General features: G+C 33.5%; 2 protein-coding genes and 1 non-coding gene across 3 annotated transcripts; all 3 read left to right on the forward strand.

Moving 5' to 3' along the window:
• The first annotated feature begins 1,576 nt into the window (after positions 1 to 1,576).
• Positions 1,577 to 14,114, forward strand: LOC137387923 (leucine-rich repeat-containing protein 74B-like). Its single transcript, XM_068074439.1, has 6 exons — positions 1,577 to 1,622; positions 4,280 to 4,402; positions 9,700 to 9,813; positions 12,203 to 12,333; positions 12,878 to 13,053; positions 14,003 to 14,114. The coding sequence occupies exons 1-6, from the start codon at positions 1,577 to 1,579 to the stop codon at positions 14,112 to 14,114; spliced, it is 702 nt and encodes a 233-aa protein (XP_067930540.1).
• A 385-nt stretch (positions 14,115 to 14,499) lies between these two features.
• On the forward strand, positions 14,500 to 23,825 carry LOC137386819 (leucine-rich repeat-containing protein 74A-like). Its single transcript, XM_068072973.1, has 7 exons — positions 14,500 to 14,596; positions 14,960 to 15,154; positions 17,428 to 17,535; positions 20,033 to 20,125; positions 21,579 to 21,749; positions 22,003 to 22,088; positions 23,612 to 23,825. The coding sequence occupies exons 1-7, from the start codon at positions 14,561 to 14,563 to the stop codon at positions 23,733 to 23,735; spliced, it is 813 nt and encodes a 270-aa protein (XP_067929074.1). The 5' UTR covers positions 14,500 to 14,560; the 3' UTR covers positions 23,736 to 23,825.
• On the forward strand, positions 16,614 to 16,685 carry Trnah-gug (transfer RNA histidin (anticodon GUG)). The gene has a single exon. It is a non-coding gene; the product is annotated as a tRNA-His (tRNA).
• Positions 23,826 to 23,852: the final 27 nt, after the last annotated feature.

Consider the following 23,852-nt stretch of genomic DNA (forward strand, 5'->3'; position numbering starts at 1 on the left):
TAAAATTTAATTTAATTTAATTGATAAAATAAAATCAATCAAACATGATTAACTAGAATTGACTAAATTCATACAATTGCATGTTTATGAGGAAGCTGGTAATATTTATTGCGTCTACAAAATTAAAAAAAACAATAAAAATGTTTCTTTCTTTGACTTAGAAATTCTCAAACTATCTATTTTCAGCTTTTTAATTTATTGTGAATCGCTCATGAACCTGGTGTGAGTTGACTTAAACAGATAAATAGACTGTATTTTATGCAGATGTAGTACGTAGGTAATAGTCTACAGTGAAGACTGAAGCAAGCCCACTCGTATCCTACCCACTAGTCCTAACTTACGCTGTCATTTAGCTGATTCTGGCTGATCTTTCGGCTACCATAATACATAAAGAAAAGGTTTGCTTCCATCAAACGTCTTAAAAAATTTTTGGTAGTATAATTTCTTAGTAAACATTTACAAAGCGCAACATTATGTTTGTATATAAGTAGTATACGTCTGTATAAAGCATTCTAGTTTGGCAGGCCATACATTGACTTAATATGCATCATCACATTATATTAACAGTTTGCCTTTTGCCATATTATTATTATTATATTATTATTATTATTATTTATGGTAAGCACATACACTAGAATCTAATTGCAAGATATGTCACTAAAAATGTATTTCTGTTGCAAAAGTGAGCATTCTGACTAATTGCAAATTTGCGTCATATTCCAGCACATCTTATTCCAACAAATTATCTTTCCAAATCATTGCCTCTTTTTTGCTGGCTATTCCAAATGTCTGTTTTACGTCAGAGATAGGTTTTATGGTCCTTCATGGTTTGTGTTCCATCTTTTAGACGGCCGTTACAAGTTTTAAACTTATTTCAGCTTACCTAATGTGGACAAATTGTATACAACATTTAACAATTATTTTAAAAATATCATTGCTAGCCGCTTAAACTATACTCCACCTAATCTCTGTTCTTTTAAAAGAAAAAGGGATTTTAATGCTTTACATGTATGTCAAACCATTTGTCTCATTTTATTGGCTAATCATTGCCCTGTTTCTTTATGTAGTGTATAATTCTTGCACTAGGTAATGGGAAAACTTTTTGTTTAATAAAGTAATACATAATAAAGGACACTATTGGAAACAGACACACAGTTCATATATCGATAACATAACGAAAGGCAATACATTATTCCTTAGAGCTATTTATGCGTGTTCCATTCCCTGCTGTTTAATTGACTTTTGTCTCACTAATATTTGCATTTGCCTATAGATACCGCTAATACCTACGGATTAAGTTGTGGTGTACATTTGTTTGGAAGGAAAGTTTGTCACGCTCCGTGGATATGATTGCGTAGAGCTAATATTAGCACAAAGAGAAGACCGAAGTATCGAGTGTTTTATGGCTGCCTTTCGCCTGTCTGTCGTTGTATTTTACTGCAGCGCTCAAACAATGGTACACACGCAATATTTACTATAAGCAATCATGCTACATGATTCAAAGGATTATAAACACACGAATACGTGTGTGAGGATCGTATAAGCTGCCATTTGTTGTAGTCTTCATATGGCAACCATGGAGTCTTTAGAAGCCTGTCAAAGGGTTGCTTCATCTATAGGAGGTAAGGCATGATAATTTAAATAATTCTCAAAGCAAAGTTTATCAATTTTAATCGAAAATCAAGAGAAATACTGACTATAAGTGAAGTTGCTTTAACACTGAACTCACGTACTGTAAATACTTCATGTTCACGGTTGAAGTTCTATTTGTACCACCTACAGGCTCGAAACTATTGTTCAAGTTAGGAAGCTGAAAGTAAGTCAAGAAATGGGATAATGTTTGTTTGTCTGATATCAGCTGATAATAGCTAACCCTATCAGTAAAGTTTAGATAAACATGTCATGGTGAAATAACTGAAGATGTCCTAAACATAGCTGTACTTCAGCAAGAATGTTTCCTCAAATCTTTCATTCAAAAGAAATAAAAATTGTAAAAGACACCAGATTACATTTGTTGGCCATGCGGTTCACTAACGCTGTCCTGTCCAGTGTCTTTAACAAAGCTCTTGTTTGTTCAAGCAAGCATTTTACATCTGGTCATACCTTAGCTAAATTTTTGTCACTTTTAATGTAAGGTGCATGGAATGTAGTATTGTTAGGCATAGAAAAGCTTTGGCGTCTGATAGAAAATATAAAACAAAATTTAAAAAATTGGTGAGAAAATGCAATAATTTGCAGATAAGGATCAATAATATTTATAGATTCTTAGAATTGTAACTATAATTAATCTACTTCATAGTTAAACTAGCAATCATTAGCAGATTTAGTGACGATCATATTCGTGATGCTCTTTGCTTTTTCCTAATAAGTTCACATTGACATAATTTTAGATTTTTCGTTTAATTTTCATTTAAATCTGCCTAGTGGTATGAGTTTCAGTGTTGTTATAGTTTTTTTATTGTTTTTAGAAACAAAGTTATAAGTTTGTGATGTCAAACACCTTTAGTTGGATAGAGTTGAGTTAATCTTAAAAAAATTCATGGCTGCTTCTTGATGAATTCCTTATCATTACCAGCTGTAGATCGCCTTATCTACAGAATGCTTGCCTCATGGCTTGATTGTCACTGCCACTGTTAAAGGTTTTCAGTTACTTCATTTCGATATAGAGTTGTAGTCTGATCTTAAAATGTTGTGAAATAAAACGTTTGAAGTTTTGCATGTTTCTGTAATAGCTGTTGGCAGTTGATATAAGATAATGCTGATAATTAGCAGAAATCAAATGACTCTGATAGGCAGCACTTGCATAATTCATCAATTTACTTGTTACACACTCGTCATTTTAACGGCAGCAATCATTAGATATTAGGCTAAGTCAATAAGCGTAAATAAATACATGAGTGTCTAGTATTTGTATTTTTAAGTTAGTCTTACCAATTATTTAGGACACAAAATCCATAATTTCTCAACTGCAGGTCAAATGCTTAACAAGCAGCTGTCGGTTATATAGATAAATGCTCAATACGTATATTGATCAATGGCTGCAGAACATGTTATAGCTGCCTTCTCTATTTTTATCATTCTGTATAAGTATACTCTACTATTTCTTCACTCAGAGAAAATATAACAAATGAAATGAATTTAGCTATATTTCCAATTAATAAATTCTTTGCAAAATTATCTTTTTCAGAAAGTCATCATTTCCTGTCTTTAAGCTAGAATAGATATATTGCTTCTTTATGAACAAATTACATTACAGAGAATGGTACTTTAAATGCTATTTGCAAAAAACATTTATTCGATTAAGGGGCTAACAGTTGTCCTTTTTTGTTATAGGCTATTATTGCTTTATGCCATAATTTTGTAAATATTTCTATTTGAAATGAACTTATCGCCAATAAAGTAATATATGTACTTAAATAACTTATAGACTTTGTGTTTATTTACAGACAACTCTAGTATGCACTTGCTACAATATTTTGTCATGTAGAATCTGATTGTTAGAATTTTTACTTGAACCTATATGTAAAACTAATGCCTTTATGCGTGTCAGCACTTTGGGCGAGTTTAAACTTAGGCCAAACCTGTGTCTGCGGATGTCATTCTTGTTGATTTCCTTAAATAAAGTTGAGATAAATATAAAAACTTTATCCCTAATTAAAGGAACAGTTAAAATGGTATAACTTATAACAGCTATATCTGTTTTGTATGGTGCCAGATATTTTTAATAATTTTATTTTTATTATAGAGCCAGTATTTGCCAAACATTAACAAAAGAACTTTGAAACTTCACAAAATGCTAAGAATACACTGAGGTTGTTTCCTTCTGCAACTTTACTGCTCAAACTTTTTAGTTTGTGACAAAGTCGTAACAATTAACCTATCCAAAACAACTATTCAGGTATATCGGTAGGAAGCTTGCAACATGAAATCTTAATTTTTTTTAGATTGCTTCGAGCTGATGTTGATAAAATAGTATAATATGCCACCCTGTCTCTTACTCAGTGAGAGCATTACTTTACAGACTAGCAGTTTACCTCTTACTATTGGATTCTATCACCCGCTGCCGTTTCACTTTCAATTGTTAACCCATTGATTGCTAGCAACAGTCAAGCTTACCAATTCCTGTTGTATTATAATTAATTTGTGTATTTTATATACCAGTACACGAGTTATTGGAATAATTCAGTCAAGTACGTATGACTGCATTGATTTTGCTCAAGTGGCTAGCATGAATATGTACATGTATACCCATTACAATGAAAGCTTCCTTCTGTTTTAGTCTCAGAGACAATGTGGCGGCAGGGAGGTCGTTGGGTAAAAATCAAAAGGCAGTGTAGCAAAAGCCAAAGGCTGTCAGAAAAAAGTGGAACCGATGAGTCTTTTTATCTTGGAACAAGTGATGGTGAGCATTTATATTGTAGTGTAGCGATGTGTGTTGTTTATATCTATACTAGATGAATGCTCGTCGTTGCCCAGCAAATACAAAAGATTTTGCACAAGAAATTTATTTTTATTTAACATCTACAACATTTACCATGATAACTTTTACACTTCATATCATGAGTAAAGTGTTTTGTGCAGATCAAATAAACAAAGAGAACAACTAAAGCAACTATAAAGGTGTTTGAGTGTAAAATAATTAGCAAGTAATAGCTAGATAAAGTATTATTTGTTACAATGGTTACAGCCAAAAGTAAATTGATTCTGATACAGTTACAATGAACTGAAAATAAAATAAAATAAAAATTGTGAATATTTTGAATTAATATGGTGAACTAATAATGACAAAGAGTATATGGAAGTGTGTTCATAAAAAAGGTTACTTTTACTGCGAGAGCTATCTATCAAAATTTTGAATACGGCTATTCTGGTACCTCTCGATAGTTGGTACACAATCGGTAGTTGAAATTAAATACATCAGTGAAGCGCAGGAGGGTACTGTGTCGGATCTAACCGAGAGAGAATATAGAGGCAATTCCTACTCGAAAATGTCCACATGAACATTTTGTAGTTTTACAATGCTCTGTAACAGAACGTTTGAAATCAAAACAGCTCAATTGAAAGTTACAAATAAAGAAAAATGTATAATGAATTTTGAAATAGCTTTTTTCTTATTTAAAAAAAACGCAAAAGGTAATATTGCGTCGTAATAAAACATACATATTTAGCTTTAATCGCGATAAGGATACCGTAGACGAGCTACAGTAAGCCAGATAAGGACAGCTTAACTTTGTGGTTAGGTTTGTGAGTTTGCATGGTTGCAATTGCAATCATCGCGAGTTCGATTTCAGAACGGTGGGGTTCTTTTATTGCTAGGTTTTAATCGTTACAGCTGGGACACATTGACGACAGAAAACAAAAGACCAACAAACGACAAAAGACAAACCTTAAGATTGGTGTATATAGATGGAAGATAACACTGATTGACTTATTTTCTTCAACTGTGCACTTGCACAAGTTCATTTATTGATGATAAAAATAAAATGCAAACCATGGAGTATAGCCGTATAGTGGTATATATATCAGATCTCAATCTCTGATTGACTCTACTACCAATCTGCAATCTTTTTTCCTCCAAAATTGGGACTTCATTACATGCGATAAAAATGGCAAATGTCGACCAATAGCGGCAGGTGCGACTGATACAGCTGATTTGACTGTTTCCAAAATATGAGTCATAGTACTTATTGAACATTAATTAATAACCAGGAACCGCTACTTGAACATGAAAAGATATGACTAGCTAAAATCCTGGACAGCAGTTATAAAGGCTTGCCAAACCAAAACGAGTCTTAGATATATAAATACGGTGAAACATGGATAACTCAAACCTCACGGGACCGAGCGAAAGTGTTTGAGTTATCAGAGCATTCAAGTTATCAGAGCACAGTCACAAGTGAATGTATTTATCAGTAGATACATATACAAACTACATGTATATATAAAACTAAAGTATAGGTTGTTTGTTGTAAGTTAAAGGGCATCTGATGTAGAGTTTTAAAGTATTTATCAGAAAGTATAGACATTTTTATACACTTGAGATTTGTGTGTTGTTTTAGGTGATGTGACTGCCAGAACTTTTTCAGATTAAAATTGGCAAAACCTAATCGCGGTTAAAACGCTCAGAAGACATTTTTTCTTCTGAGTGTTTTACTCGAGATCAATTTTGCCAATTTTAATCTTAAAACGTCTTGTCAGTCACATCACCTAAAACTGCAAACAAATCTCAGCCCAATAGAAAAATATCTATTCTTTCTGATAATTCTTAAAACTGGACATAAGTAAACATTTATGACCAATGCAAAAAAGCATGCTTTACATCTGATCAGTTGTTTCATTTAAAAAACTTATCGAGTGTAGTCTGTGACAAGGTATTTTTTTGACAAAGATCAACAGTGTGACTTATTGTAGAAATAGATTTTAACCAGTTATTATAGTCCTTAAAACTTGTTAGCCTGTTCTAACAAAATTGGCCCATCGATAGGTACGCCTTCACTACGCACTTGTCTAAACCAAGTCAATAATACACCATCCAAATCATCGTGCGACGTTGAACGATCTCTTAGCCTTGATGAATTTTGGTCCCATAACGATCTTATTCTTTCTTTTTGTTTAATCCATGTTGACACTGCACTTTTTGGAAGATTTTCTCTTTTTGATAATGCTGATAGCTTTTGTCCTGCTTCAATTTCCTCGAGTACTTTAAGTTTGTCAGGTTTCCACACTTTTCTTTGCTTGCGTGATGCCATTGTAAAGCGGATGTCTGTTGTAGCGGACACCAAGCCACGAGCCTATTTGTGACATTTCATCTTTATGTATCCGCATATAATCACTGTTACAATATGTTTTTTGCAGGCTGTGTCTATCTTTATTAAATTTTTATCGCTAATACCTTCTAACGTTTATAGCTTGGCCATAACTAAGCGAACGTCTTAGCGACCCTATTAATCATTTTTATACGATTTCTTTTTCGGTTCCATTATACGGTACGGGGGAAGTTATACGTACACTATACGCGTACTAAAAGCGCTTTCGTTAAGAAAGCAGAGTAGTCTCAGCTCCGCGACTAGTGGAAACTCCTTCGAAATAAATTGAACGGAAACCATTTGTGAATTCGGCAAAAAAGTGTTCAAGTTAACAGTGCCGAGGTCGAGTTAAATAAAGCCATTTATAATTGCGTGGGAACGGACCAAGCAAATCCATTCGAGTTAACCGTGTGTTCGCTATATCCGAGGGCGAGTTATCCATGTTTCACTATATATAAAAAAGTGGTCGGTCACTTGTAGCTTTAGAGTATCGTATAGTAACTGAAACTAGTAACTATAGTACTAGTAAGTTATAGTAACAAATAGTAACTGCAAGTATTATATTCCAGCATAAATTGCCACTACAAAAGAGTGACAACTTAACTTCATTTTTAGGTCTCTTTTGTCCACGCGGTCCACAGCCTCTATAGGAAACTAAAAAAGTCGTAGTAAAAAGCTTGTAAATAATGTAAACAGAAAACTCGTTCACAAAACTTTGAGCATGAAACGTTGGCTACTGCAAATTGAACAGAAATCTAAACTTTACCTTTAACTTTTTATTTTAGTGTAAAAACTATAATATGTTTAATTATATGTAGCCAGATTACAAACAACAGTAACGCTTTATAGCTAATCATTGGATGCAGATTTTCTCCTAAAATCCAGCACAGATTTTACCAAATTTGCTGTTGTATAAACAAGATCAAGCTTATATATGTGTGCGTAGATGATAGATATGTTACTGTTGGCCTCATCAAAAGGTTGCGCATGATATTTGCTTGCATAGTTTGCAAACTGAGGTTGTGTGCGGGTAAAAGTATTCTAGCACAAAAATGGTTCTATGATCTTAACACAAAAAGTTCTTTTTTGTGTTTTGTGATCTGCAAGCATTAAATGCATGTTTAATGCCTTTTCTATTACCACTGATGGCCTTTTAGAACTTTAATTTTATCTTGTTGGCCATAAGTCTGACACTCTAAGCTACAGCTGCTGTTCTATACCCGAGATAAAAACTCAGATTTGTATATGGACTAGCTGTGCCACCCGGCATTGCCCAAGTATTAAAAATCAGCTTATAAACAATGAGAGGTACTGAGAGTCGCCTGTCACTTGCTATTAGCCTGGCACATTGCCAATGGATAATTTGCGTAAGCTTACTAATAAGAGTTAACGCTTCTCTTGACGTTATGCCATCACATTACATCATGACAGGAAGCGGTTGCGTATTTGCTCCCAAATAGTGACATAAATTGCCTAATAAATATATCAAGCTCGTGTGGCTGCATTGGTAAGGTGTCAGGCTGTTGAAGCGGGGTGGGGGGATCCGATATCAAATCTTTTGCGATTCAGATTCTTCATTCCAAGATTTTAATAGCTATAGCTGAAACGACACGCATACCAACTTTGAGAAATATATACCAGCTGTACTACCGGGCATTGCCTGGGTAATAAAAAGCATGGACAGAAAATTTATTTGTATTTAGCATATAACAACATTTACCATTCTAACTTTCAAACTACATATCATGAGAGAAGTGTTTTGTGTAGTTGAAATAATTAAGGAGAAAAATAAAAACAACTCCAAAGGTTTTAAAACTTTGTCAAATAACTGCACCTTTCGAGCTATTAGCTTAGCACATTGCCAATGGAAAATTCCACTAAGCTAGTTAATAAGCTAGGCTTCTAATGCCTGTACTCCATGACCTTGCATCAGCATTGTCTAGCTATAGCTATTCCAATAATAGCTATAGCAGGAGGGACACACATACATATTTTGAGAAATATATACATGTATATAAATAAAGTGGAAGCAAAGACGCTGTCGTATCAGACAGCAAACACATTGCATTTAGCTGGTCACATGCAAATTCTAGTTTATCAGGCATAAACCACAACAGTGACCTCTCACTGCTAATATATACTCTTCGAATGCTGTATATCGGCTGATTTCATACTATTATTGCTTTACTTTTAGCTTTGGCTCAGCTCTAGGGAATCAAATCATTATAGAGTCTAGAAAGCTCACTTTTAAAGCAAGATAACGAACTCACTAAATCTTGTTTAGACAAATTCCTAAAAACTTTAGCCAAACTTTCACTTCATCATAACTTCCATATCTATCAGTTAACAACTTGGCTCTCATAGTGTGTCAAACATTTATCCAATTATCAAATTCTATCACAAGTTTTACTGAGATCCAGAATTTACATGACAAATGTAGTTTATTCTTCAATAAAAACAAGTCGTAAATGGTTAGCATTTTTCATTTTAGTAATAAAACAGCTGATCAGCTGGTTGTATAATTGGAATAGTATTCTCTTTCATAGAAGTATTACCCTTGATATCATGAATTAGCTCTATTGCAAGCTGACATCTATTAGAATGTTGTAGCCTAAGTTGGCAACTGTCTGACCATAAATACTAGGGGTCTAGTGTATGTTTGCTATGTAGTATATGAAGTAGAGATACAGTTTTTTGCAAAGATGGTTGGTACTTCTATGGTGTCAAAGTGTATTGTAGCTGGACCTTGTTGAGGCAACATAGCATAGCCTGAAATGATTTACTGCTATCTGGGTTATACTAAAACTTCAACCATGCACAAGAATGACTGGTTAAACCCTGTCCCTGTGTGACAATACTTGTGTTCTGGCTCAGAACAAGTTCTTTCTCTCAGGTAGTGCAGGCATGCTGGATGGAACAACAATGAGCAGGAAGTCTGGCTTAGATGATCATGAGAGTACAGATTCTGACTGTTGTTATCTGGAAGAGGATTTTAGTGACAACGAAGGTAAGGTACTTGCTACCTTGTGTTAATGCCACTAGTGGCGTTATGTGGCTTTCTACTGCTTCAAACTGAACTTATTTGAAAGTTGCAAAATCTAAGGCTTTATAGCTAAGCTTTAGAGCTAGGCCTTATAGCCAGGCTTTATAGCAAATATTTATAGCAAAGATTTATAGCAAAGATTTATAGCAAGTATTATATCAAGGCTTTACAGCGAAGCTTTATGCCGAGGCTTTATGCCGAGGCTTTATAGCAAGACTTTATAGCAAGGCTTTATAGCAAGGTTTTATTGCAAGATTATATAAAAAGGTTTATAGCAAGGCTTTATAGCAAGGCTTTACGGTAAGGGTGAGAAAACGCTCTGTTCCAGGTATCGGTATATTCATCGGTGTCACTTGTACTATACATATATAAATTCAAAATACAGCCACTTTTTAATTTCATCTCATATGCATATCTGTTCCATTTATAATGCAGTTGTAGAATAAAAATAGTTTCAACCATAAAATGTCAAACAGAGCTGTGGAAGTTGGTAAGTTGTGATGCTTTCATTTAGTTTTATCATCTTTGTTAAAATTTAATACCATGAAAAAAATAAACATTTTTGAGCAAGTAACCGTTGTTTGTGCTTTGAGCTGTCATACTGTAGAAAAACTCACAAAAATAACTTTGTCAACTATGCTGATGCCCAAGGTTTGTCTGATTGGTGTTCATAACACCTCAAACAGTGATAGTATGCGTTATAATAGGAATTAATATAAAGTTTTTATTTATGGAAGCACTATTACTAATTTATTCATGCTTAACATGTAACGTATACTTTTGCTGCCTTGCAATACTGACAAATGGTATGAAGGTAGCAGGGTGTTACAATGATCGTTTACAATTGCAAGTGCCAAAGGTATTACTATCCTTCTCTGGTAGTCCTAATATGGACAATATAATAATTGTATGAAAAGTTTTCAATGCGCACATAGATGAGCATGTCGTAGTAAAATGCCTATAGATTTCCTAAACGGTACTTTACTTCTGTGGATTAACAGCAGCCATATTTTATCACATCCTTCATTGTATAAGACCTCGCATTAAATTGGTTGGCAGAGCAGTTCACCCTTGATGTCTTGTCGAGATTCGATTTGACAATACTGGCTTTTGTTCAAGCAAATGTAAGACATCTCATCATCATTTCAATTTTATTTCAACCTTCATTAATGCAAGGTGCTTTGTATGTAGTGTTGATGTCTGCATGGGCATCAACACTACATACCAAGTGCCTTGCATTGCAACTTGCTGCATAGAAATTGTCCACATAATAATTACAATCCAACATCTCTCACACTACCCAGGACTGCCAGTGTACTAGTTGTGATAAGAAGTAATATTTAGATTTGATACTTAAACTAGAAGTCAGTTGTGATAAAAAGTTGGTTTAAAATAATATTAAAACTTATTTTCTTCACCCAGAAAAACTGTGAAATGATTGTAATTAGTTTAACTCTAAAAACTCAATGAGTTGATAATAATTAGTAGAATTTTATGCTAACAAAAATGTCTAACAATACCGAATAACAAAATATAAGGCAACTTTACTTTAACTTGAATCAAATCACTCATTATTATAAGTAATTAATAATATTACTTAAAAAAATAAGTAATTACTGTTATAAGTAATAATAATAAGCTTTGATAAGAAATTATAAGCATATAAATTATTATCAAGGTTAATCATAAGTGGCCTATCAGTATGTTGTTTGTATGTATAGCTCTTTATTGGCAGCGGTAATCATCAACAAAAATATCTTTTTTGTTACGTGTCAAAGGAAAGAAAAACAATGAAAAAATGAAAGTCTAGAATTATTGAGTAAGTTGAACAGAAGCGATTTAAAAGTTGATAATCTAATAGTATTGTGGAAGAGTTTCATATAACTCAAGAGCCTAACACGCAGATGGACAAAGACCCAACATCATGATGATGCACGTAGTCTGGTATCATCGCCGTATCATGAAACAAGTTAACCATTATGTTAACTACACTTTATTATGCAAATTATGCATCAACTGTATAAATTAATTTATAATTTACTCAACTTTAATTCTCTTCAAAGTTCAGGATAGGTGATTTATTCCTTTTGTGGGAAACCTGAGTTATCTGAATTTGGCAATTTTAAGAGAAATCGCTAATTTGTTAACAGTGACAGTTTAAAAAAAATTAATTGTTCTGTCATAATCTTTTATTTAAAAACAAACACAAAGAAATAAATAAAGCAATGTAAAACAATTTTTTATAAAATTCACTATTTTATATGGTTGTTAAATTATTTTGCTATTAATCCGTTGCTGATTTTAAGATTTTATGATTTCTAAAAGCTGAGTTTTATGCCTTGCTGGGTTGCAGAGCCAGAGAGTATCCATGATTTAATGGAATGTATTTCTATTCGCTCGAGATCCTTTCACCTGGAGACAGTCTCACTGAGATACAACCTTCTGAGAGATGAACACGTCAAGACACTCTGTGTGACACTCATGGTCAGCAACTAACGATAGGCTATTTTTTTAAATCTGCATGCTTTAACATGTAATTCAGGAAAACTGTTGAGTGATGTGATGGCAGTGGGATATTTATAGTATGAGATAGCAATTGTCCATCATTAGGTTAAGTCTTACTAAAAATGTGAGGAAGCAGAGACCAGGGATGAGAGAAGACAAGAAAATGTTGTTAGGCATCGAACAATCGAAAACAAAAAATGAAAAATACCAAAAATAGTTTTGCTTGGTTTAATATAAAAGAATATAAGAGATCTTAAAGTGGCAAAAAATGTTGGAAAAATCAGAAAAAATTTAGGAATGAATATTTGCAATAACAAGTCATAATGAGAAAGTGACATATAGAAGCTTTATAACACTTAAATATTACATCTCACCACTCAAGACTGAACATTTTTTTACTACCACTATTTGTGATCTGTTTATTAAGCCTTTATCATATGATAACTGGTTTCGTTTCTGGATATTCATATATGTATATATGTATAATAGCTTTTCGCAATAAGCCAATCAAATAATGTTTTAGTACAACAAAAGTGTGAAGCAGTTAGATTTGAGATGCTGCCAGTTGAGTTCTCAATCTTGCCAGTACGTCTGCGAAATGCTGTCACACAATCATGTCATCACTAACCTTGACTTGTCAGAGAATTCTTTGAGGACAACTGGTCTCATTATGCTGAGGGATTGTCTTCTCTTAAACATGTGAGCTAATACATAGGTTGTATATAAGTATAAAAGGAAGATATAAGAATAGTCAGGACCTTGTAAGAGTAGCTTGGAGCAAACTGAGAAAAAACAGATAAAATGGAAACATTACTTTGTCTATTCTTAGATTATAAAGATAGTCAATAAAATAAATAGACATGCTAGTCGTTGAAATAGTCTATTCGTTTGTCAGTTGATTTTTTCAACAATTGAGTTGCTTAATATAGGATGTCTTACACTTCTATCAATAGAAGTTTGCTGCTTCTAGCACCAAAGGCTACACTGAACAGCTCATTTATATGTAGATATTTACATGTATTAACTGTAATGCATACATATTTTATGCATTCAGTTCCAACATTATTATATTAGTATTATATTATATTAGACTATTCTCTAGTTTTTTAGCTAGACTATAGTTTCTTTTGCGGTCTTTTTTATTTTTTGTTGTGCACTGCTTTTTAGTTAGTTTACTTGCTGTGGTACCTCGTGAAAAACATATTGTAAAATATGACTACTGATTACTTAAATAAAGATTGCTCATTTATATTCATACCCCTTAAAAAGAATATTGGAGCTGGAGAGGGAATTGAACCCAGGTCCTGATGATTTGTTTGAACTAATTACCTAAATAAAAGTAGGTATTCAAGGTTTAATGTGTTATTAAACTCTCCACACTCTCCAATCAGGGTGAATTCTTCTTATTTCAGTGGTGCTGCCTTTATTAACAGGCCTGAGTTAGTGCAGCATTTGCCTTACCTTGGATATATGGCTATTCAACCAATGCCATGAACTAACAAACATTATGACATATAAACTTTATTTTTAAACATAGGATGGATTTAAAAAGCTGTAAAACGATTTTGCTCTGCCTTTGGTAATATTTCATCAGATTAGTAAACTCAATTTGACACAAACTAGGAGTTATCTGTTTTTCTCTTTTCAGGGCAATTTCAAAATTGTATTTAGATTTCAATGACTTCACAGACTCTGATGCAATTCATTTGTACGCAATACTTAAGGTAAAGTATGATTCTAAGCAAATTATATGCAAATGATTTATTTGCCTAATTTTTAACCAGTATTTGTACAAAGCTTTAGTAGGTTTGGTCTACACAATTGTTCAGCTTTTTCCAAGTTTTTACGTATGATCATTGTTACAGAGGGTCAGATGAAAGAAATTGCTTCTCCACTACATTGTGTCTTGCTATATTTACATGTTGAACAATATATATATTCTTTCAAAATTATTTTGGTGTGTCAAATATTTTCAAGTACACACTGGAAGGTTTTGACTACAAATAATACAAAAGTCGGGTATGATAGAGTTTTCTTTCTTTAAAAAAATTTATTATTTTCAAATCGATTGTAGACCAGTAATACCCTTCGAGAATTAAGCATACAAGGCAACCAAATGTGTACAATCGCTGGAGAAGTCTTCCACAAGGTTTTGAAAGAAGATTTTAGCCTAAGCTCTCTGAACATCAGCTGGAATCACCTGAGAATGGATGCGGCAATTGCTCTTGTACAAGGATTAGGGGTATGTCATACAAAAAATGGCTATTTTAAGTTTTAAAAATCTTATAGAATTTTATTTCTTAGTACTCTCTTTACTATTTTGCTCACTGTTGCATTGACACATATGGAAAGTCTGTAACATATAACAGATCATACAAACAAGCTCTTGAGCAACTAAGGACTAAACTTGTAACTAAAATTTAACTGTATAAGTTGTATAGGACCTAGTAGCATAGATCACGCGCAACTAATGCTCTACAAAAAATTTTTCTATGCAAAAAGTGTTCATTGAAGGATACTTGTCTGGTTGATTCTTTCAAATATAAATTATTACGAATTTAAAATGGTAGCTGCTAACAAAAACCAAACTGGCTTATTTTTTCAGATGAACAGCAAACTGGTAGAACTAGATCTATCATGGAATGGCTTGGGACTTCCAGGATCTAAGGCTATGGCGATATGCCTTCAACTAAACTCCACACTTAGATTTCTCGATCTTTCATCCAATAGAATTTCTAGAGAAGCTTTCACCTGTCTACTGGAGGGTCTACTGGCCAATAAGGCTTTACAAATACTGAAGGTTATTTAACATGGGCTATTACTTTGAGGAAAACCTGAATGATTTGATTTCAGTACTTAACCAGAATGGAAAAGTAATACAGAAGTTGTATTCTCCATGTCTTAAAAGACAAAACTGCCCCATTAAAAACTGAAATTAAGAAGCATGCATGAAAAAGTCAATGTAATATAATTTCATATAAAAATTTACATATTTACAAATTTATGTATCAAAGAACAATGAAAAACTTATGCAATGGCAAATTTTAAAATAGTCTCCACTGTTAGTTTGGTGTCTACTTTGAAATATTTTGATTGCTTTATTCACTAGCAATTTGGTAGTTCCGCGCCCCATGAGAGATCTTCATGTATAGTCACTATATGCATCACTATTCTAGACAGTGCCAAGGTGATCAAGTGGTACAGCGGTAGCACACTTGACTTAAAATCTGAACATCTGGTTCAATTCCTGTGCAGTGATACTATTTTTCCCTAATGTTCTAAGTGTGGTTTTAGACGGACAAACATGACTCTTGTTGTGGTAAATATTCTAATTATTTAATTGTAAGTACTTAGCATGAACTCCTAGAATAAAAAGGGGTTATTGTATAACTATATGTTCATATTATAATTGGAATTGTGTAAATAGGGAAGCTAAACTGGCTATAAAGATCACCTAGCTTTTATCCCATTTAGCTCAATGTTCTGTCAGAGCAATGCAAGTACATGTAAGCGCATGAAATGTTAATTTTCCGTCAAAGGAAAAAAATGTGAATTTGTTAACACTACTGTGTCATAATTAATCGTTTTTAGTTCATGCTAACAGTTTATAAGCGGGTACCTAAACAAAAATCGCTAAATTGTTGGGTCTTTTGTATCTAGACCATAACTTGGAGGCCATGTTTACCGGTGAAAAATCCACCTTTGTCGTTCGCAAATTTGGCAAGTGTAATAATGGCTATCTGGCTCTGTCAGACTGGACGAGTTGCAAAATGCGTTTTTTCGGGTTATTCTTACAGTTCCGAAAGCGGTAGATACTGATAACTAGGTCACCTCTACTCTACCATACTGTTTGACCCAAGCATGCATCGCTAAGATGCAAGCCATTGTCGATTTTGATGAACAGTCACACAGAAAAATTAAAAAACCTAAGCACAATCTTTATGATCTGATTGTTGCATGAATTTCAAAATTGAAAACCTCTTTTTGCTGCTAAAACTTTTTAAACAGCCATAGTTCTCAAGCAGTGATAATGTCAGGGCACTCATTTTCCTGTTTGCGAAACCTTCCTTACAGCAAAAACATTTGCAGCAGATATCAATGCCGAGATATGAAACTTTCGTTTAATGATGGCTCATTATATTCATGTCAATCTTTAAAATTGTCAATCATGTTACATGCCCACATATATGCACAAAAACAAACATCACACACTCTTATCATGTGTATTAAAACAAACCTTTAATCAGCTATTACAGCAAGCCATGATAGTATAGTGGTTAGTACTTCACGTTGTGGATGTGAAAACCCAGGTTTGAATCCTGGTCATGGCAATTTATTGTCTTGCTAACCAAATTTTACATTAGTTTGCAAAAATGATCTCCAGGGTATTACAAGCAATCCACGACAGTATAGTTGTTAGCACTTCACGTTGTGGCGTGGCCTGTTTTGATAAACTGTTGTTTTTGCGGAGTTGTCCCTCGATGAGTGGAGCGATCAGTACAACTGTTGTTTTGCTCGCATCTGCTCGATGCAGGTCAACTCCGCAAAAACAACAGTTTGTCAAGATAGGTTAGTTGTGGCAATGAAAACCCAGGTTCGAAACCTGGTTTTGGCATTTTATTGTTTTGATAACAAAACTTTTACGTTAAAATACAAAAAATATTTTTAGCTAGTTTAAACGCAAGCTATAATAGTATTATATTACCATGATAGCAATTAGTAATTCATGTTGTGATTGTGGAAACCCAGGTTCAAATCCTGGTCATGGCATTTTATTGTTTTAATAACAAAGATGTAAAATTGGAACACAAAAATATCACTGTTCGAATGATCAAACAGTCAAAACATAGGCCGCCCTCTTTCCTGAGCATGCATGCAATGTTGTTCCACTAGTGTTGTTTGCATTTAAGCTTCAACTGCAGCATTACCTGGGAGTGTTTTTCATCTCATTTTGGTTTTTACTTTCTCATTCAGTCATGAGAAGACAACTAATCATCATTCATTGTATATAACTTTGTGGAGGGTGGTGTACCATAATTTCCTTGTTTTTAAAAGAAGTTATGTTTTACACAGATTGGAGATAATCCCATAACTACGGATGGGGTGATGGACTTCATGAATATGCTAGCCAAAGCTAAGTCAGGAGAAATGATGCGAGCTTGTCGGGAAGTTGATTTTGCTGTAAGGGTCAACTATGTACATCTAACTCGGTCTATGCAGGTTTAAGTTATTGTGCTGTTGTAGGCTATTCATCAGGGTGTTTGACAAAAAATATGTTGAAATTAGATTCTCAGTTGGGCTATTGCTAGTGGCAACAAAGTCATCCAATCGTAAACTGCTCCTTCTGTAGGTAAATACAGCAGGAGCAGTTTACAGTTAAATTAGAGCCCACATTAAGGCAATCTAGTAGTTTCCTACTTTCTCATATGACACCCTTTCTGTCAGATGTTTTAGCAATGCCTCTATTTTGAAGTAACAAAGCTTGGCCAATGCAAGCGTTTATCTAACATGCTTACATGTTTTTACAGTTTTAAATTTATTTCTCTAGTATTGTCAGCCATGACAGATGCTTGTTTAAACTAAAATGTAAACAGAAACTATCTTACTAAAATAAATTTTTTATTGAAAATTGGATTCTTAGCAATAAAAATAAACATTGTGGATGTACTCGAATAACCGGACTGCACTGAATAATCAGAAAACTAGCGCAATGATCAAAATGTTTTTGCTTAAGGTTAGTTATATTGTCATCAGACTTCAACTGTTTGAATGAGTTTTACTGTCTATTCAATGAAGGCAGCTAGTATGAGGGCAGTCAATAAGTCAATAGTTCTCCTGCTACTCAACAAACCATGTTTTGAAAAAATCATGTATTATATTACTAGTACGCTGGCAGTCCGGTATAAGATCACCATGTGTAATAACTATGTGCACAATTATTCCTCAAAGTTTCAAGGTGGCTGAGTGCTGCAGTGGTTAGTGGATTGTACACTAAGCAAACTATCTGAGATTGATTTCTATGTGAGGCCATGTTTTTTCCTCATGCTTTTAGCTTGGCTTCGGGCAGACAGACGGATACAGCGCTTATTATTGTAAATATTATACTCTGTATTATTATATATTATTTTTCATCATCTCTTATAGACTGCAGGTCGGGTGTTAAAACAAGCCGGGTGTTTGCTCATTACTATAAAAAGCTTTTCTTTTGAGCAACTTTCTGAGAGTAATAAGAAGATTAGAAATGACAAAAATAGAAGAATAAAATCTCAAACTCACTTTGATGAGCTACAGCTACTGAGATTTCTTCATACGCCTCATTGTGTTGTCTTTCAGCAAAACAGTTTTTTTCTAGTTAACTATCTCTCCTAGCTTCATCAACTGTTCAAACTAGCTTTTTGCTGATTGTCTGTCTTGTACCGAAATATGTAGCACCAGAATGACTTCACCTTGTAAAAGATACCCTTGGCTGAAACCCTCTAGCTGTTGAAAAGAGGTCTGTTCTGATTGGAATCGTTAGACTTCAGTTTATTCTTGAAATCATAATATTTAATCAACGCTGTAGACTTTCGCTGAACTTTAGCATGAGTTTCATTTTCCTTTAACCGTAGACATGACTTTTTTCATTTAGAGTCAACAATCTTCGAACTCATCTCTTGGAACAAGCGCACTATGCTCGTTAACAGAAATATGCAGAAACATAAAAATATGTGATATAGGGTGTTATTTTCAAATAGGTTAACATGTTAAATATAACTAATGTAAAATAATGAATTATGATGGAAAACAAACAATATCCAACAATAAACTACTGTTTTGCGACCCAAGTATCTTGTAGATTATTAATATATTAATGTGCCAACATTGATGTTTGAGGTATTATTAAATGCCTCTTGTACTGAGGTAAATACTTATAGCATCGGTTACAAGTGCAGATACATACAAATATGGTACAGTTTAAACATACAGGCCAATAAATGTATAGTACAGATTAAAAGTCAAAATATATGTAAGTTTATTAGAGGTCTCACATCCAGGCACAGGGTAAGTTTATACAGGTTACAAGTCCAGGTACAGAGTAAGTTTATATAGGTTACAAGTCTAGGTACAGAGTAAGTTTATACAGGTTACAAGTCTAGGTACAGAGTAAGTTTATATAGGTTACAAGTCTAGGTACAGGGTAAGTTTATATAGGTTACAAATCCAGGTACAGGGTAAGTTTATATAGGTTACAAGTTCAGATACAGGGTAAGTTTATATAGGTTAATAGGTTGCAAGTGTAGATACATATAAGTTTATATAGGTTACAAATCCAGGCACATGTAAGTTTATATAGGTTACAAATAGAGGGGCATGTAAGTCTACAGTAGGTCACCACACAAAGTTGGGCTATTTAAATCAGGGTGATCATATTGTCTCAAAGCTTTCCAGATAACAATAAGATGAAATGTGATTTTTTTTTCTTATTTCAATTGGGAAGTACTTTATAGGTTCTATCAGCCATTTCAATAAAATGCAATCATTTTTATGCCTCCTGCTAAAAATAATGTTAATAAGATTTATTTTAGTATTATTTTAATACTCAACATTAAATCTATGAATACACTTTTTTCTAACTAAACGATCCTGAATCTGAAAATCATTACGAAGTTTTTAATCTCTGTTGTATCTGTTTTTTAAGGACATCTGTGTTGGTAAAGAGTTTGATGCACTCTATACTGAGATACGAAGACTCAGAGACATCACGATAAAACATGGCTCCACTCTCAGACAGGTAAGCTCAGCTTACTCATACATGTATAGTTGGCTGAATCGATGTCCTTTATTTACTGTATAATCCTACAGCAGATATTATAGATAAACTTACACTAAGGTTCAGTAGATTTGATCAGAAAGTATCGGTATTTTTCTATCATTTGTGATTGATTTTGATGTTTGAGGTGATCTGGCTATCAGGATGATGTCTCAAAATTAAAATCGACAAAGCTTGATTGCGATTAAAACGGTCAGAAAACCATTACGATCAAATAGAGGCGATCATTTTGCACTCACTGACTTTACAAACAATTTTCTTAGTTCTTATGCTTAAAAAGTAAATCATGCGTTACATTAATAACTTACAGGGTCTATTTGTACTGAGATAACCTGTTAACCTACTGACCAATGTTAAATGTTCACTATCTTTACATGTTTGCTCAGTTCTTATATGATTTATTTAATATTATTTTATGGTAAATCTTAACTTGAAATATTTAAGCAAATTTACAACAAATTTTTAAAAGCTATGCCCATTCTGCACATTCATTCTTTACTCCTATCGGCTTAATACAATAAACTATTATTACCTTCACGACAGTATTGAGTGGATCAGTAATCACACTGAATGATATATGAGTGATATATAATGATGTATGATCACAACATTTAGTCAAAATACTATTATGGTTGCATGATCTCTCTCAAATACCAAATGCTGTAGACTTTCAATTTTCTAAAAATGTCTTCAGTGTTTCAATTTAATAAGATTTTGAGATAGCATAAATTATGACTTGCACATTTCAAATCTTTTACTAAAAATGACCTGGTTGTATTAAATTTTTCTCAATAGGCTCTGCTATGAAAGTTACATGTGCAAAGTGTCTAGTTTGCTGCTACCAACACTATAATCAAATTAAGTTGGAGGGTTTTATAAGCAATACAACCATACATACAGTTATGATCTTATAATGTTGCATGTCTTTTAAAAGCTAAAGGTGGAGCCTCTCTGACAGGCAATAGCATGTGATCACTGTTTGCACTGCGTCAAGAAAAGTTTAAAATAAATTTAAAAACTTTGATTTGATGTACGTATATAGATGTGATCTGCATGTCACCAACTTGGCTTTTTAATGTGAAGTCTCTTCATGTTCTATGAGTAAATTATTAAATTCAAGGTTGCCGATTGTATATATTACTTTACTGACCGTAATTTCATTTTAAACAAAAATTAAATAAATGATTTGACACATAGTGTTTAAAATACCTTTCTCTATTATGATTGCTGTTGTATAGTTTATAGAAATGCTTGAATGAACATAAGTTTAGAAAATATGTTAGAAGTGTTTGGTTGGATTAAATTTCTCTCCAACATAACCAATGTAAGCTGTGATTTTTTGTGGTGTCTAATACTAACCAGCCTTTCCTGTAACCTGATTCAATATTGTACAATAGTGAGTTGTTTGTTACAGGCTGATATGATGCAGATTGACTTGGCAACTGTAGTCCACAGTGAACAACCCATCTTTGTTCTCTTTGACTGCATGAGAAAGAGCAACCTTAGAATCGTGGATTTGTTTCACGCATTTGATAAAGATAAAAACGGCTCACTGACAAGACAAGAGCTGAAAGAGGGCCTTCTGGTATGAAATGTAGTTTATGCTATAAACAACCTTGCAAATAAGTCCTGTAGGACTTACATTAATCACTTCAGTTCTTACATCATTGGTTATAGATTTACAGATTAATTTCATCAAAAGAACAATGACTGGCAAGGGCTTTAACCAAACAAAACAAGTAATCCTTGATGATATGTTTTAATTGGTCAAGGTATCTGAGTTTGTATTAATGTGATCTTTGGAATCAAAGGTATGCATACCCATGTTCTTTTTGTAGTCTATGAGCATACCATTGAGCTCAAGAGCTTTGGATCTACTAATAAAGAAAACAGATACCGACAATGACGGAGAAATAGTTCTAACGTAAGTCCTAAACATAGCCAATATGCCATAAAAAACTAAAATTTGCTAAGTTCACATTGGGTACATCCTATTCTTAGACGCAACAACAAAAACACAAGCTCTACTGGTGATTATAGTTCCGTTTAAACTTGTGAGCTTATTTTCAATACATCAGTGTGAAGAAAACTCCCAATCACAAACAACTTTGCACTTCTGAATGCGGGTTATTTGATCGGTCTTAGCTATTAAAGCGAACAAAAATATACCAACACCCGCAGGTGTAACGCATCACAAGTGGATAATGAGAATGTACAAAAGAGATGCGCCGCCCTTATACAAATATTATCTGCAATGTTTGAAGCCTTGAAAACAACGATATTAAAGTTTTCTAGCGTGAATGCCATGAATATAGGCAACCATTTATCTAAATAATAAGAACTCAGCTACTTTTGGTTAGTAAGAGCTAAAATCATAAACAGTAATTTTTACATTATTATTAGTAATGGTCTCATTAGTTTTTTAGTAATCGCCACCTATATTTATCATTATTATATTTGTTTATTAAAGACATATATTTTATCCTGAATTATTTTGTACTTGCTTCAACTACATTTTTCATTTGAGTTATTGAATACTTCTTACTCAGTACAAAACTATTTAAATCAGATAAAAATAATGCCACCATATTTGATGTATTTGTGTTACCAGCATATGTCATATTATAGTGTAAAGTTGTAAAACAACGTCCAGTGTTAGTACATAGTTAAACAAGTAAATATGAAGGCTAAGCAATCAACAGGAACTATAACTAATCGGTGACATAAGATGTTATTTATCTTTAGCAAAAATCCATTGCACAAAAATGACCATTACGGGTATTAAAAATGCTGGATAACCAGCTTTAATTCACTCTTAAGTCTTCAGAACCCAACAAGCACTTTGCTGAATCCCAATGTTTGATGTACTATTCTGCGCACGGTAGGTCCTAACCATGAGATTCCTCATTTCTCTGACAAGTCACCAGTTTTCATCTTTCCATCAGCTAAGATGAGTTGTTCCAATGTTCAACTGGTCTACCACTTCTACCTTCATCCTGAATCTCAAATCTGTACTCCTTGAATGCTCTGGCCCATTCATAACAATATGTTTGACAGACAGCTCCAGTCATATTGTGACTTCATTCCAAAGTGCAGCACAGCCGATTTGATACTTTTAGTTTGTAAGTCTTACTGCTGCCCTTTGTTCCCGACTCAAGTACTCCTTCAGTTTGGTGGCCATGTTGAATATTCAAAAATGAAAGAAATGGAACTAGTATGATGAGGTTGTAACTCTGCAATTATTGAGTGTTTCAAATTTGAACATCCTGCAATGAATGGCACATGATTTGTGACAAAATTCCAGATACTTTTTGACTGAACCTCGTATATGTTTGTAGATCTCAGGCTATGCTACCGAGTAATTTTTACATTTTAATATAATTACACCAATTATCTTTAAAAACCAAATGTTGTCAACCAATAATATCAGCTGATATACTGTTTTAGTGACCTGATGGCAGTGCAGAAGGACTATCAAAAACATTTAGCCAAGAAGCGAACTCAAGAGCAAAGAGAAAAGTCAGCATCAACAGAAAGACGCGGAAAGGCTCTAGTCGGCTTCAAGCTTTAGAAGACATATTCTAAGTTTCATTAAGTAGGAGGGGTATGAATAGATCATTTACAGAGGCTATAGGGCATAGAGCTTGATGAGAATGAACCAACCAGAGCTAATATTATTAGATGAAGG

This window comes from Watersipora subatra, chromosome 2 (assembly GCF_963576615.1).
Source record: "Watersipora subatra chromosome 2, tzWatSuba1.1, whole genome shotgun sequence".
Taxonomy (NCBI): Eukaryota; Metazoa; Bryozoa; class Gymnolaemata; order Cheilostomatida; family Watersiporidae; genus Watersipora; species Watersipora subatra.

Coding starts and splice junctions, on each gene's coding strand:
- LOC137387923 (XM_068074439.1), top strand. CDS start 1,577: ATGGAGTCTTTAGAAGCCTGTCAAAGGGTTGCTTCATCTATAGGAG. Junction 1,623..4,279: donor GGTTGCTTCATCTATAGGAG/GTAAGGCATGAT, acceptor CTTCTGTTTTAG/TCTCAGAGACAATGTGGCGG. Junction 9,814..12,202: donor GGATTTTAGTGACAACGAAG/GTAAGGTACTTG, acceptor GCTGGGTTGCAG/AGCCAGAGAGTATCCATGAT.
- LOC137386819 (XM_068072973.1), top strand. CDS start 14,561: ATGGATGCGGCAATTGCTCTTGTACAAGGATTAGGG. Junction 17,536..20,032: donor GTCGGGAAGTTGATTTTGCT/GTAAGGGTCAAC, acceptor CTGTTTTTTAAG/GACATCTGTGTTGGTAAAGA. Junction 22,089..23,611: donor GACGGAGAAATAGTTCTAAC/GTAAGTCCTAAA, acceptor ATACTGTTTTAG/TGACCTGATGGCAGTGCAGA.